This window comes from Lampris incognitus, chromosome 9 (genome assembly GCF_029633865.1).
Source record: "Lampris incognitus isolate fLamInc1 chromosome 9, fLamInc1.hap2, whole genome shotgun sequence".
NCBI lineage: Eukaryota > Metazoa > Chordata > Actinopteri > Lampriformes > Lampridae > Lampris > Lampris incognitus.
This window is the reverse complement of record NC_079219.1, coordinates 59,928,055-59,944,283: the sequence shown is the minus strand read 5'-3', so window position 1 is coordinate 59,944,283 and position 16,229 is coordinate 59,928,055. Positions and strand designations below refer to the sequence as shown.

Below are 16,229 nucleotides of genomic sequence, written 5' to 3'. Positions count from 1 at the left end.
GACAGGACTTCGTTAACTACTGTGGGACCAACACAGCAGAGCTTCTGCTCCGCGGCTTGTTCCCTCGTGCCTTCAGGCAAACAGGGGGCCTGAACAGCAACACACCAATGTGTTACATCACAACAACCTGCCTCCCAGGGCTCAGCACACACACACATGTACATGTGCATATGGACACAGAGGCACAGCTACATGTCACACAGGAACAAACACACATTGACATGTACTGGTGACGAATAGCATCACAAGCCCTTACCCCTACACACTGTATATGACTGTGTACACACCGGCGTCGATACACACAGATACATGCAAAACTACATTCTCACCTGGTTAGGTTAACACAAACTCCCAATCTTACAGTCACCACACACACACACACACACACACACACACACACACACACACACACACACACACACTAATCACCTATTCACTAATAATGTCTTTTCTATGCCAGCATGGGTTCCATGTGCACCACACAGATGCTGGGTGTGGGTGTGGGTGGGGCTGGTGAGGGGTAGGGGTAGGGCTGGTGAGGGGTGGGTAGAGGTGGATGTGGGTGGGGGTGGGGGTAGGGCTGGTGAGGGGTGAGTGGGTGAGGATGTGGGTGGGGGTAGGGCTGGGTAGAGGTGGATGTGGGTGGGGGTGGGGGTAGGGCTGGTGAGGGGTGGGTGGGTGAGGATGTGGGTGGGGGTAGGTAGGGGTGGATGTGGGTGGGGGTGGGGCTGGGTGGGGGTGTGAGGCAGTCCTGGTTTGCAGGTCAAGTCTGCAGCTTTACAAGGGAAATCTCCAGAGCCGCCATAAATACCGCAGTGAGCTTTAAGGGTGCAGTATATCACACAGGCGGGTTTTTAAGCACCACAGACCGACCTATTTTTTTTGATGCCCTTTCTTTCATTCTCTGTTCATACAATCACACGAGCCTGAACACAATTAAATGGGAATTCCCCCCCACCCCATTTCAAGTGCCTGTTAATTGATTGGCGCAAATTCAAAACACATCTCCCCGCAACAAAGAACTGGCCGCTCACCCCACCCATCATAACCACATGTCGTTAAATACCCCTCCAGGTTTGGTTGGGTTTCTGGACTTCCCCCCTTTCACACGGCACGATGGTGAGAAGCTAAAAGGCAGCAGGTCGTCAGTCAGCGTCTCATGTGAGTCCACTGAGCGCCACCTTCATGTGAGACGAGTCGTAATGGCTTGTCCCAGGAAGTGACCCGGGCCCTGAGCAGCCTGAGCAGCGTGCCCCGCATCAGTCACCTTTCACCCCAACACTGACGGGACGCTCCACTAAGTTCACACATGACGGTCATGACATCACAGTTCACTTCATGATAACAACTCGGACAACACTGAGGAGGAGGAGGAGGGTTGGGAGGAGGAAGGCGGGAACACCGCCAGTTGTCTTTAAACACCTGAGCAGCACACGTGTAGCGCGACGACAATAAAAGCAGCAACTCGGCTCACATGCAACTCTCCCCAGCCAGCGCTAGTTAGCGGCAGACGGTGCTAATTGGTTCCAGAAGTTTCTCTCTGGTTCACACCGGCTGAGGTGGCAGGAGGGTGCCATGACGGGTGGGATGAGGGAGAGAGAGAGAGGGCGAGAGAGCTATATATATATATATATATATATATATATATAAGAGGGTGAGGGAGAGAGAGGAGGAGGAGGAGGAGGAAGGAGAGAGCGAGGAGGAGGAGGAGGAGGAGGAGGAGGGCCATAATGAGAGGTCAGCCGTGAACTACAGCTTGGCAGAAAGCGCCAGAATAGCACGTACATTTTATGGTCAATTGAGCCATGCATCTGGACTCATAGATGACATGGCTGTGGTTTCTGGCCTCACATCAGCTCTCACACACACACACACACACACACACAAACAAGGCAACGTAGTAATAAAAACAAAATAATGTAAGTATGATTACTATCTAAAAGTCACGTGATGTGTGATGAAGCAGCATCATGAATAAACACCACAGTGTAACTATGTATAAGTATGTATAAATATGTATAAGTATGTATAAGTAACTATATAAATATGTGTAAGTACATATAAGTAAGTAACTATGTATAAATATGTATAAGTATGTATAAGTAAGTAACTATGTATAAATATGTATAAGTAAGTAACTATGTATAAATATGTATAAGTATGTATAAGTAAGTAACTATGTATAAATATGTATAAATATGTATAAGTAAGTAACTATGTATAAATATGTATAAGTAAGTAACTATGTATAAATATGTATAAGTAAGTAACTATGTATAAATATGTATAAATATGTATAAGTAAGTAACTATGTATAAATATGTATAAATATGTATAGGTAAGTAACTATGTATAAATATGTATAAGTAAGTAACTATTTATAAATATGTATAAATATGTATAAGTAACTATATAAATATGTGTAAGTACATATAAGTAAGTAACTATGTATAAATATGTATAAGTATGTATAAGTAAGTAACTATGTATAAGTATGTATAAGTAAGTAACTATGTATAAATATGTATAAGTAAGTAACTATGTATAAATACGTATAAGTATGTATAAGTAAGTAAGTATGTATAAGTATGTATAAGTAAGTAACTATGTATAAATATGTATAAGTAAGTAACTATGTATAAATATGTTCCTATGAAAACAAGCACACGTTAAGTCTTCACCTACATTTACACTCCACAGCCAGAGCCACACCACAGCATGGACTCATAACTGAGCCCAGCACCATAAAAACACACCAACTCTTTTGTCTCTCTCTCTCTCTCACACACACACACACACACACACACACACACACTGAGCCGGCTGCAGACATGAAACATTTTGGGGGGGGGGGGGGTCTCCTTTTCAATCAAATCATAGAACAGGATGTGTGTGTGTGTGTGTGTTTCTACTCTGCACATGTCTACCTGTTCTACTACACAGTGTTTATAAGTCACACTGTGTGACTTCATCGTTTCAAACAATTACAACACTCACGCATGACGTGTGTGTCATCTACACACAGTGTGTGTCTGGCCTTTACATCATGTAACAGTTAACATTTAACAGCAGTTTATGTGTTTAGCAGCAGGTAACGGGGTGTTACTGAAAAGCCACGGGAAAGCACCCTACATAAATAAATAAATACATTCTTAAATAAATAAATACATTTAGGAAAGCATCCTAAATAAATAAATAAAAATGTGAAAAAATATTTACATTTGGGAACGCAACCTAAATAAATAAATAAATAAATAAATGCACTTTGAAAAAGTACCCCTCCCCCAAAATAAATAAATAGAATTTTTTTATACATTTAGGAAAACGTCCTAAATAAATAAATAAAAACGTTTTATAAATACATTTAGGAAAGCACCATAAACAAACAAACAAACAAACAAAAAACAAACAAACAAATAAATGTAGGAACGCGTCCTAAATAAATAAATACATTTATATATCAATAAATAAATGTATGAAAGCATCCCAAATAAATACATTTATAGATAAATAAATTTAGGAAAGCACCATAAAGAAATAAATAAATGAATTTTTAATAAATTTAGGAAAGCGCCATAAATAAATAAATACATAGATTTATTAATAAATAAATAAATTTAGGAAAGCATCCTAAATAAATACATTTATACATTGATAAATATATTTATGAAAGAATCCTAAATAACTAAATGGGTTTATAAATAAATAAATTTAGGAAAGAATCCTGATAAGAAACAATTAAGAAAGTGCAGCACAGAAAAATGAAGGACAGATTTTAGAACTTTTTAGTGAATATTGGTGAGCGTGACCCAGTTCGTCCTGTGCTGTCAGTGTTTCAGGTATGAAACAACCAGGTGCACAAGCAGTCAAGACGTTATGGCTTCACTTTGTCACGTAGCGTTTCACTGACGCTAACAAGCTTAAACCACACCAGTCAGAGAGGTTTTCACAAGTTCAGCAAAGCTGCATGAGGAGCAGCCTGACTGCTGCGGCACCTGACTCCTGGTCTACCTGACTTCCTGTTGAACATAAGACATGTACCTTATTAATCCCCATGGGGAAATTCATCCCCTGCATGTAACCATCCTACTGTATAGGAGCAGTGGGCAGCTGCAGCGCCCGCGGACCAACTCCTGCTCATCTTTCCATTGCCTTGCTCAGGGGCACGGACAGGAGTATTAACCCTAACATGCATGTCTTTTTGATGGTGGGAGGAAACCGGAGCACCCGGAGGAATCCCACGCAGACACGGGGGGAACATGTAAACTCCACACAGAAAGGACCCGGGATGCCTGGGGTTCCAACCCAGGACCTTCTTGCTGTGAGGAACAGTACTAACCACTGGGCCACCGTGCTGCCTTCTTTGTCTTGGTATCACTACACACGAAGAAAAAAACCCAGACATGTTGATTTGCTGTCATTTCCTTACATCTGTTCTGAAAATACTGAACCACTTGTGGATGAAGTTAGGACGGACAGTATTTCTCCTACAGTGCTGGTAGAACTGAATGAGCATTATCCTGCTGACCAGCATAGACCATAGACCATCCACACTGACCCGCATAGATGACAGACCATCCACACTGACCAGCATAGACCATGGACCATCCATACTGACCAGCATAGACCATGGACCATCCACACTGACCAGCATAGACCATGGACCATCCACACTGACCAGCATAGACCATAGACCATCCATACTGACCAGCATAGACCATCCACACTGACCAGCATAGACCATAGACCATCCATACTGACCAGCATAGACCATGGACCATCCATACTGACCAGCATAGACCATGGACCATCCATACTGACCAGCATAGACCATGGACCATCCATACTGACCAGCATAGACCATGGACCATCCACACTGACCAGCATAGACCATAGACCATCCATACTGACCAGCATAGACCATGGACCATCCATACTGACCAGCATAGATCACGGACCATCTATACTGACCAGCATAGATCACGGACCATCCATACTGACCAGCATAGATCACGGACCATCCATACTGACCAGCATAGACCATAGACCATCCATACTGACCAGCATAGACCATGGACCATCCATACTGACCAGCATAGATCACGGACCATCCATACTGACCAGCATAGACCATGGACCATCCATACTGACCAGCATAGATCATGGACCATCCATACTGACCAGCATAGATCACGGACCATCCATACTGACCAGCATAGGTCACAGCCCATCCTGGTGCAGTATGGAGCACAGGATGGACAAATGTGAAAATGAATTCTACTGATCGAAAATATAAGTGGCGAGTAGAAATTAGGAATAGAAAATTCCAAAGTATTCCTATAACAGCTGTTAGATACTGGCTGTCAAGTCCATTTACCACCACACCACCACGCCTGACAGTCAGCTGGCAGTCAGGTGACTGAAGGTGTGATGGTGTGTACGCCATCTTACAACCTACTGACTCTTAGTGGCCCGATGTAAACTTCTGGTTAAAATGTGAGCCTCTTACCACCCTTCACCTTGTTATGGTCGTCATGGAGGCAGGATGGGAAGGTTATTCCCGATACGCTGCAGTCTTTACTAGCATGTCAGTCAGTATAAGTAAGGGTAACGCTCCATCACTTGCTTACAGGATGGACCACGGATAAAAGCTCTGAACCGCCTTCCTGTTAAGTTTCATCATTAAAGTTTTGTTCATTAACGGCTCATCTTTAGTTTACTTCATCCTTCTCATATCACCTCTAAACTGCCGGCAGAGGAAAGAACCGAGTTTCACTGGACTGATAAAGAACTTTCAACACTCTCAGTGGACCACTGGGAAGGTGTGACGATATTTCCCTGGATGTGGAAGTGTTGCATCACGTCTCATTCCTCACTGTATCTGCTGCTACTGTGATACACAAAAAGATTCCCTTACAGAAAACAGAGGAGTTTACCATCTAATATGATCACACTTCATATGAAGATTATAAGCATGCATAACATTATTATCCAAATACTGAAATCTACAAAATCACCGCCACCGTCCATCCCCGAATTGAAACTCTGTGAAGATGGCATGCTCGAGAAGATTCAAAACATCAATTTAAACCACCAACTAAAACATTCCAGAAGAAACTGCACAACGATTCAAAAAAGATAAAAGAAGATGAGAATTATTCAACCACCTGGAAAATCCTCTCAAAGAACAAAACATATTCACCCAGCAGTAAAATATGCAACCTGTGTCTCACTGAACAATATTTTATCATCTGCAAACCACAAATGTCCACACTGAATAACAGCATGAGTTGACCAGCAGCTGCACACAGAGATATAAGCACCTATTCTGTAATTATAAAGAAATCATGACAATAGACAAATACCAACCCCCCCCCCTCCATTGGACCATTAGCAATCACGTGTTTTTGGCTTGTACTGTCTCATAAATATACTCACTGGATTTTATATATATATATATATATATATATATATATATATATATATATATGGATTATTTTGCTCCTTATTTGTTGAGCACTTCCCCTACCGTTGAGCGTTTCTTTTAACAAAGTTTTAATCTAAACGTGCACTCGGAGAACTGCATCGTTCTCTGGCTGTATTTATGTAATCTAAAGCACTGTGCCTCTTACCTCCACTGCCACTTTGGGAAGGAGGGGCGTCATGTATCCGTATCGCTGCATCATCACCATGACAACACAGCGAAGCATCTCCATGATGGGCGCCGCCGGCCTGAACAAAAAACATCATCAACCACCAGCATTTGCTAATCTTAATCCGCTTCATTTTAACCTCATGAGGCATCTTTTCACTTCACACCTGGGATATCTTCACAGCAATGCCATCCATCATCCAGCTATCATCCATCCATCCATCCATCCATCATCCATCCATCATACATCTATCATCCATCCATCCATCCATCCATCATACATCTATCCATCCATCCATCCATCCATCCATCATACATCTATCCATCCATCCAGCTATCATCCATCCATCCACCCATAATCCATCCATCCAGCTATCATCCATCCATTATCCATCAATCCATTCATCCATCCATTATCCATCCATCCATCCAGCTATCATCCATCCATTATCCATCCATCATCCACCCATCATCCATCCATCCAGCTATCATCCATCCATTATCCATCAATCCATTCATCCATCATCCATCCATCCATCCTCCATCCATCCAGCTATCATCCATCCATTATCCATCCATCCATCCATCCATCCATCCATCCATCCAGCTACTATATCCATCCATTATCAATCCATTATCCATCCATCATCCACTATCCATTCATCCATCCATCCATTATCCAAACCGTTTATCCTGCTCTCAGGGTTGGAGGGATGCTGGAGCCTATCCCAGCAGTCACTGGGCGGCAGGCGGGGAGACACCCTGGACAGGCCGCCAGGCCATCACAGGGCGCCCACACACACACACACACACACACACACACACACACCTGGACAATTTAGCATGGCCGATTCACCTGACTTTGAACTGTGGGAGGAAACCGGAGCCCCCGGAGGAAACCCAAGCAGACACGGGGAGAACATGCAAACTCCACACAGAGGACGACCCGGGATGACCCCCAAGGTTGGACTACCCCGGGGCTCGAACCCAGGACCTTCTTGCTGTGAGGCGACCACTGTGCCACCGTGCCACCCCATCCACATATTGATTTGGCAAAAGGTTACGTGGGGTGTCCTTCCTGACACAACACTAACCCTGTAGACAGGGCACAGGTAAAGCACTGGACGCCATCCCAGTACTTGTGGACTTGTGCGATTAAATGAATGATGATGCATTACACTTAGTCTAATGTAACAAAATGTAAGTAAATCCTTCTTCTTAAAGTGGTGACTGAGGGTGCATTACCTCTGGTCGATAATCAGGCCGAGGGCGGTGAGGGTCAGCAGGATGTAGCCGATCATCAGCAGGACGGTTGACTGGGACAGCATCTGCCATAGAGAAAGGTTCTGTGAGAACCAGGGACATGGGAAAAACATTCACCCTGATCTCACTCCCAAACAGACATCAGGGCGATAAAGTTACGCTCACTGGAGAGCTGCTGGGAGAATGATCACAAAGCAGACAGCTTCACTCAGCAACGCCAAGCAGAAGATGGCTGACCTTCAAATTAAAAGCCCTGGCATACGTCCCGCTGCAGTGCAACCTAAATCCCACTGCACACGGTCATGCCTAATCTGCATAGAAGCCTAATCATCTGCAATGAGTCCTGACGGGGGACTGGACCGCAGTGGAGGAGTTGCAGGAGGAATCCTGATAGCTCCCAAACAGAGCCAAGATAACCAGCATGAGAACGTGGATCCCAGACAGACTGAAGACTGACCTCTCTGGCTATTTGTGCTCAGTTCACACACACAAACACACACACACACACACAGTGGTGCATGATGTGCGGTGTAATTCGAAGGACTTCGTCTGATGTCCTCTGAGGATGTGTCAGTTGGTCAGCGCAGGTTTCCGGTCTGTCCAACACTCAGTACAGATGGTCACAGCCAACCCCCCGACAGACCCACACTGTATATATCCACCCTGTACAAACACACACTGTACACATCCACTGTACACATCCATATCCACTGTACAGACCCACACTGTACATACCCACAGGGCCATTTATAGAAAACGTAGCGTCCAGCCATCAACAGGATGCAATAAAACAATATTTCTTTATGTTGATCCAAGAGTCATAATCCATAAATCCCAAAAGAGTCATATTCTACATGGGAAGCCAGAGGATGGTCTGGGTCTGGTTCCTCACATTGACTGAACAGAACATATTGGGTTCATTCCATCGATCACACTCAAAAGGTTCTATCACAGGAAAGGGAAAAGCCACCACAGGACGCCAGGTGTTACACCAGGTGTTACTACATGTGTTACTACAGGTGTAACTACAGGTGTTACTACAGGTGCTACGCCAGGTGTTACTACAGTCGACTGATCAGCAGGGACGTGCAACACACTCCTCAGGCTGCATGGACGAGAGCAGGTGTCAGGTCAGGGACATAGTAACATATATTAAGGCTTATGTGAAGCTACCATGCGTCATGCATCCAGCTCACAGCAGCTCAGCTATGTTTTCAGTCACACAATCTCTACTTCCTTTATCCCGCAGGGAAAAGAGCTCTGACGCCACACCGCAGCGCTTTCCAAAGTCCCTCAATGCTTTCAGGTGGGCATCAGTCATGTTCTCAGCTTTCAAAAAAGATACATGAAGAGGTTTTTTTTCTTGCACCTTTAAATGTGCTAATATTTAATTTGATCCGGTGTCATAAGCAGGGTGGGCAGCAGGGAGATGTGACATGCGGTGGCCTTCAGTGGTGGATGTGTCATTCTGTTTTTTGTTCCTTGAGACTTGACAGATTAACTCAGGATTCAGGCCACTGTAGCAGTAATTAATATGACAATGATGATTAAGATTATAATAATATAAAATAAAAGCACACGTGCAAAGTGCTTCTACATTTTTTTCTCTACTTCCTGCGCTCTGTATTGTACATTTTTCTGCAGTGTTTGTAAAATGTTATTTTACGTCAGAGGTCTTCAACGCTTTTTAGGTCAAGGACCCCTTGGCTGATAGAGACACGGCGGAGGGACCCCCTATTACACATTGTATAAATTGTGTTGCTTATTAAACTGTGCCAACAATAATGTGTAGGGCAGCCTATAGTGCCATGTATAAAAGTACTTTGTAATGGTGTGTACTGGGCAACGTAACTGTATGATTCTTTGTGAAAAAAACATTAGCAGCTGATGAGTGCGAGACGCACGAAACAGGCCTGTACTGCTATGCATTAACATCTTTTTTCCTGCATCCGTGTTGATATTCCGCTCCTCATTAGTTGAGCACTCAACACCATTGACGGTTTTGGAAAAAAACGATATATATATATATATATATATATATATATATATATATATGTGTGTGTGTGTGTGTTTGTGTTGTAATTCTTTTCACGAATAGGAAGATTGATCTTTGCTTATTATTGGTTGTATTTATGTTAATGTGTATTTTTCTGACATATGTTTGGAAGAAAAAAGTTTGGGATCAAATAATTTGGCAGACCTCCTGCAATAACTCTGAGGACCTCTGGGGGCCGTGGGCCCCCTGTTGAAGATCTGTTTTACATAATTTACAACAAATTAATTTTCATCACTAATGTCTTCTATTGAAAGAGTTACAGGATCACATCAACTGTCATTTAATTTTCCTTTGTCAGAGTCGTATGAAGCAGCCCACCATGTCGTGTTGTCCATGACTCGGTCTAATCCTGTGTGTGTGTGTGTGTGTGTGTGTGTGTGAGAGAGAGAGAGAGAGGGGGGGGGGGAGTCAGTGTGATCTCATTCTATTTGAAAAAAGCCACATATTTCTACCTGTATGGGAGCGACGGTGTTGTGGAGCTGAGGTCGTGATCTCAGCGCTGGTATCTTGAGAAACACCAGTTAAGACTTCGGAGCTTGGATGTTTATGGGCTTTGCTGAGACAAACAGTCCCGTCTTGGTCCGTTTCCCTTCCTGTCTGAAATACGCTGCCGCTCAGCAAACCAGTAATAACACGTACACTCCGGCTCGCCGGTGATGTAATTGAAGAGCGTCTTCGCCTGTTTGAAATAGCTATGTCTTCATGGCCGCGAATTAGCAGAGCTCATAAATTGTCCTGCAGTGTATCATCAATTGTCAGGCTAAATAAGTGGCTGGCGGACATGTGGGTATAAATACATGCAGTGACATGATTTATCGCCGGGCCGCAGAGCTCACTTTGTTATTTTCCTTCCAAGGCTTGATTGCTGCATCCTGAAGGCTGTTTGTGTTGGGAAACGGTCGGCTCCACCATTAAGGCGCTTGTGTGTTCTGCTGGACCACCAGCTGTGGATGCTGCCGTGCTCACCGAGAGGGAGGTGTAACCCTCGACCGGGGCCTACGGCGTGGAGGGAGGGAGGCGGGGGGGGGGGACCACAACTAGGGGAGCACCACAGAGGAAGAGATCACAAAAAAGACAGCCCGACTTTCTTTATTTGGGAGTTTGAAGGGTCTGGGCGGGACGGCACTCTTTGGCTAACCAAAACTATGCCTAGGGAAAAAAAGACTTCCAAAGATAACTACTGAAGAGACCTGCTCTTTTTTTCTCTTTTTTTCTTTTTTGGAGGGAGAAAGGGGGTCTTTTGGCTCGCCAAATGGAAAATAATAGACAAAGGTTGTACTAAAGGGGAATGCAGATCAGTCATTCTGTCATGATGTTAGACAGAGCCGGTCCTTTCCTGCTGGCTAAATACAGGACTCTGTCTGACCACGGTCACAACCATACAAATATGCAGACCGTCAGTACTTCAACAACAACAACAACAACCAGGCAGACCAGCAGCATCCTGTGGGACTGGAACAGGTATGAGAGCTTCAGCAACATCCATGCTACGCTACCGGAGCCAAAAGATCGCTGGCTTGCATTTGCAGTGGTTGTGAGGATGAACACGAGGAGAGATGAGGATGAAATGATGCCTAAACAACAGCTGATGAGAAGCTCTTGAGCAAGGCACTCGAACCGGCTACCACCACTAGAACAGCACCTTTATTCTCACATGAAACGTGTTGTAATCTTCGACCTTTACAGTTGTCCTGAAGCGATAAGTACTTACTGACTGGCTCTCGAACACATGGTGGTAAAGACCCAGCACCAGCAGGAAGTGCACCACTACATAGACACGGGACGCCATCGGCCAGCTGGGGTCATGTGGCACCTCCTCACCGGTAACCTGGATGAGGTGACAGAAATATATTAAACCTTGAATCTGCCTCTTCTTTTTATGTTCTATCACTCCAGTGTACAGACAGGCTGCCGTCTGAGTATAACCAAGTACACACGTGTGACCACGGCTCGTCCAGCAGTTCACTTTCCTTTACTTTAGTACTGTAGTCCCTGGTCTCTGTGAAGCCCCCACTGGAATGGGATCAATTCCCTGCAGATTTTCTTCTTCTCTTATTCTAATTTTACTTTCCCACTGTTTAGATAATGATTAAAAATAGTTTCAACAGCCATCTTTGCTTTTTGGAGAAAAATATGGATGTTTGTGGGCGACCTTATGTCTCGAGCTCACGCCTAATATTTCTGTATTACTGGGTTTTAATCTGGCTTGTATCTCCACCACTATCTGCGCTATATCTGACACTACATGATCTTCCCACAATTCCTCATATGGACATAACACCTGTAAAATATCTACATGCACTTGCTATACCACAGACTTAAACTAGCAGTGTGCTCAGTACAGAGCAGATCCCCGCCAGGCGTACCTATCTCCCTTCTACTGTGTTCCAGCTTGGCGACACACCATTTTTTTCACCTATTGGGAGAGGGAAATACACGCACACACAGGGAAGAAAACAGCATTTTTCCTGCCATCATAAGACTTCTGCACAGCACCAAGTAAACTGAGCGATAAATATGGAAAAAAACGTTTTCATAGGCAGCAGTCAAGCTAGAAAATCTACCGAATAAAAACGTTTTGCCTGTCAGTCTGTGGATGTGCAGCCCCTAGACGGACCCTCGCATAAAAGTGACCAAGTCCAATATGAAATGAGAGATCAGGGTATCATAATTTCAAATCCCTTATTAAAAGACGTCAAATGTGTTTAAACATGCGGTTTTCATGATGCAAAATGAATGAAGGTGAACGGCTGCTCTGCTGACTGACTTCCATTCATAAAACTACTGCAAGAAAACATAGCTCAGCCATGGGAAATGTGTTACTGCAGCTACCGACATGATTTCCAGCTGGGACGGATTAATCCTACTCTTGAAATCGCATTTTTACAGCAGTTTTAACACTGGAGACTATGGCACTTCTGTGTGGCGGCGAGGTGAATTATTTCTGGCTCGTCCGGTGTTCCTCCAGTTCTCCTGTGCTGAGATCAGCAGAATGATTTGCTGCCTTGTGAAATACGATCATCTCCTCGATTACGTTCAAGACTCACACCCGAATACATTATGTTTTCGTTTTGACACTGTCACTGCCTGATCGACTCAACCGTAGACACGAGTCGCGCACGAATGACTTGGATCGAGCAGTGAGGGAAGACAGTATTGGCCGAGCGAGGTGGAGCGTGAATGAAGAGAGGGAGTGGTGAAAACGAGAACAAACGTTTCTTGAAGGTTTTGAACCACTGCAACCATGTGTTTCTTCATCATACACCCATAACTGTGCACAAAACCGCGGACACACACACACACACACACACACAACCAAGTGTGGTGGGGATTATGAAGTTAAGCTAGCATGTATTCGGTGTAAAACGGTAGTATTTGTTGGAGGCAGTGCATCATTTCCAAGTGAGGTGAGATATGTGAACATGTTTCTTTATGATGTTGTACACTTTGTTCTGTCAGAAAACTAGCAACATCTGATGCTACCTTTTCATCTGGCGTTAGCTTGCAACTCCAGCATCTACTGACCGCTGCCTGCTCTGCCCTACACACAATGACTTGACGCCGTGTTCACCATCTATAGATAAGACAGACTCGGCAGTGCATGGCTGTTATGGTAAGAAGCCATGTCGGGATACAGGCAGGCTGTGGAGAACACCGAGGGACAGAGGTCATGAAGCTGGCATCATCTCAGTCTTCAGTACCGTCACTGTCCACAGGACCATCTGGATGCAGACGTTTTCCCCACAACACCACTTGTTAACGACCTGCCAGTCATGCACTTGTTAACGTCCTGCCCATCATGCACCTGTTAACATCCTGCCAGTCATGCACTTGTTAACAGCCTGCCAGTCATGCACTTGTTAATGTCCTGCCAGTCATGCACTAGTTAACGTCCTGCCAGTCATGCACTTGTTAATGTCCTGCCAGTCATGCACTAGTTAACGTCCTGCCAGTCATGCACTAGTCAACATCCTGCCAGTCATGCACTTGTCAACGTCCTGCCAGTCATGCGCTTGTCAACGTCCTGCCAGTCATGCGCTTGTCAACATCCTGCCAGTCATGCACTTGTTAACGTCCTGCCAGTCATGCACTAGTCAACATCCTGCCAGTCATGCACTTGTTAACGTCCTGCCAGTCATGCACTTGTCAACATCCTGCCAGTCATGCACTAGTCAACATCCTGCCAGTCATGCACTAGTCAACATCCTGCCAGTCATGCACTAGTCAACATCCTGCCAGTCATGCACTTGTTAACGTCCTGCCAGTCATGCACTAGTCAACATCCTGCCAGTCATGCACTTGTCAACGTCCTGCCAGTCATGCGCTTGTCAACATCCTGCCAGTCATGCGCTTGTCAACATCCTGCCAGTCATGCACTTGTCAACATCCTGCCAGTCATGCACTTGTTAACGTCCTGCCAGTCATGCACTAGTCAACATCCTGCCAGTCATGCACTTGTTAACGTCCTGCCAGTCATGCACTAGTCAACATCCTGCCAGTCATGCACTTGTCAACGTCCTGCCAGTCATGCGCTTGTCAACATCCTGCCAGTCATGCACTTGTTAACGTCCTGCCAGTCATGCACTTGTCAACATCCTGCCAGTCATGCACTTGTCAACATCCTGCCAGTCATGCACTTGTTAACATCCTGCCAGTCATGCACTTGTTATCATCCTGCTAGTCATGCACTTGTTAACGTCCTGCCAGTCATGCACTTGTTAATGTCCTGCCAGTCATGCACTTGTCAACATCCTGCCAGTCATGCACTTGTCAACATCCTGCCAGTCATGCACTTGTTTTTTGTAATTGTGTTGCTGGGTTTATACAGAACTAACGGCTTTTGAACACTCCAAGTTTCACTGATAGAGCACTGAGGACATCACACGTCTGCGCTCACATACGGTCAGTCACATGTCACAGGTCAGGTCACACATACGGTCAGTCACATGTCACAGGTCAGGTCACACATACGGTCAGTCACATGTCACAGGTCAGGTCACACATACGGTCAGTCACATGTCACAGGTCAGGTCACACATACGGTCAGTCACATGTCACAGTTCAGGTCACACATACGGTCAGTCACATGTCACAGGTCAGGTCACACATACGGTCAGTCACATGTCACAGGTCAGGTCACACATACGGTCAGTCACATGTCACAGGTCAGGTCACACATACGGTCAGTCACAGATCACAGGTCAGGTCACACATATGGTCAGTCACAGGTAAGGTCACACATATGGTCAGTCACGGGTCAAAGGTCACAGGTCAGGTCACACATACGGTCAGTCTCAAGTCACAGGTCAGGTCACACATACGGTCAGTCACAGGTCACAGGTCAGGTCACACATACAGTCAGTCACAGGTCAGGTCACACATACGATCAGTCGCAGGTCAGGTCACACATACGGTCAGTCACAAGTCACAGGTCACACATACAGTCAGTCATAGGTCACAGGTCAGGTCACACATATGGTCAGTCACAGCTGCCACACACTGACAATGCAATGATGGCATCAGGTTTTCATTACTATATGCCACCTAATTATTGTATATCCCACTGCCTAGGCATAGATACTGTATAATGTATAATGTATGACAGATGCTGTATGTACTTATTATATATATAATGTATATCAACTATGCAGATCATACTGTATAATGAAAGCACTAACAAAGAAATGCTCACAGCCAACGAGTGTCCCTACTTTGCCCCACTTGCATAACATACTGTAGCTGTACTGCTGGACGTCAGGATACATAACATACTGTAGTCAGGATACATAACATACTGTAGCTGTACTGCTGGACGTCAGGATACATAACATACTGTAGTCAGGATACATAACATACTGTAGCTGTACTGCTGGACATCAGGATACATAACATACTGTAGTCAGGATACATAACATACTGTAGCTGTACTGCTGGACGTCAGGATACATAACATACTGTAGTCAGGATACATAACATACTGTAGCTGTACTGCAGGACGTCAGGATACATAACAAACTGTAGTCAGGATACATAACATACTGTAGCTGTACTGCTGGACGTCAGGATACATAACATACTTTAGCTGTACTGCTGGACGTCAGGATACATAACATACTGTAGTCAGGATACATAACATACTGTAGCTGTACTGCTGGACGTCAGGATACATAACATACTGTAGTCGGGATACATAACATACTGTAGCTGTACTGCTGGACGTCAGGATACATAACATACTGTAGTCAGGATACATAACAT

General features: G+C 44.6%; 1 protein-coding gene across 1 annotated transcript in view; it reads right to left on the bottom strand.

Annotated features, from left to right (window-relative positions):
• agmo (alkylglycerol monooxygenase) overlaps window positions 1–16,229 on the bottom strand; it is an 88,517-nt gene that overhangs the window by 27,283 nt on the left and 45,005 nt on the right. The window contains exons 10-12 of the mRNA XM_056286780.1: window positions 11,683–11,799; window positions 7,898–7,980; window positions 6,633–6,732 (exon numbers count right to left, since the gene is read on the bottom strand). Coding sequence (XP_056142755.1) covers window positions 6,633–6,732; window positions 7,898–7,980; window positions 11,683–11,799 — 300 coding nt within the window. The remainder of the gene's footprint in view (window positions 1–6,632; window positions 6,733–7,897; window positions 7,981–11,682; window positions 11,800–16,229) is intronic.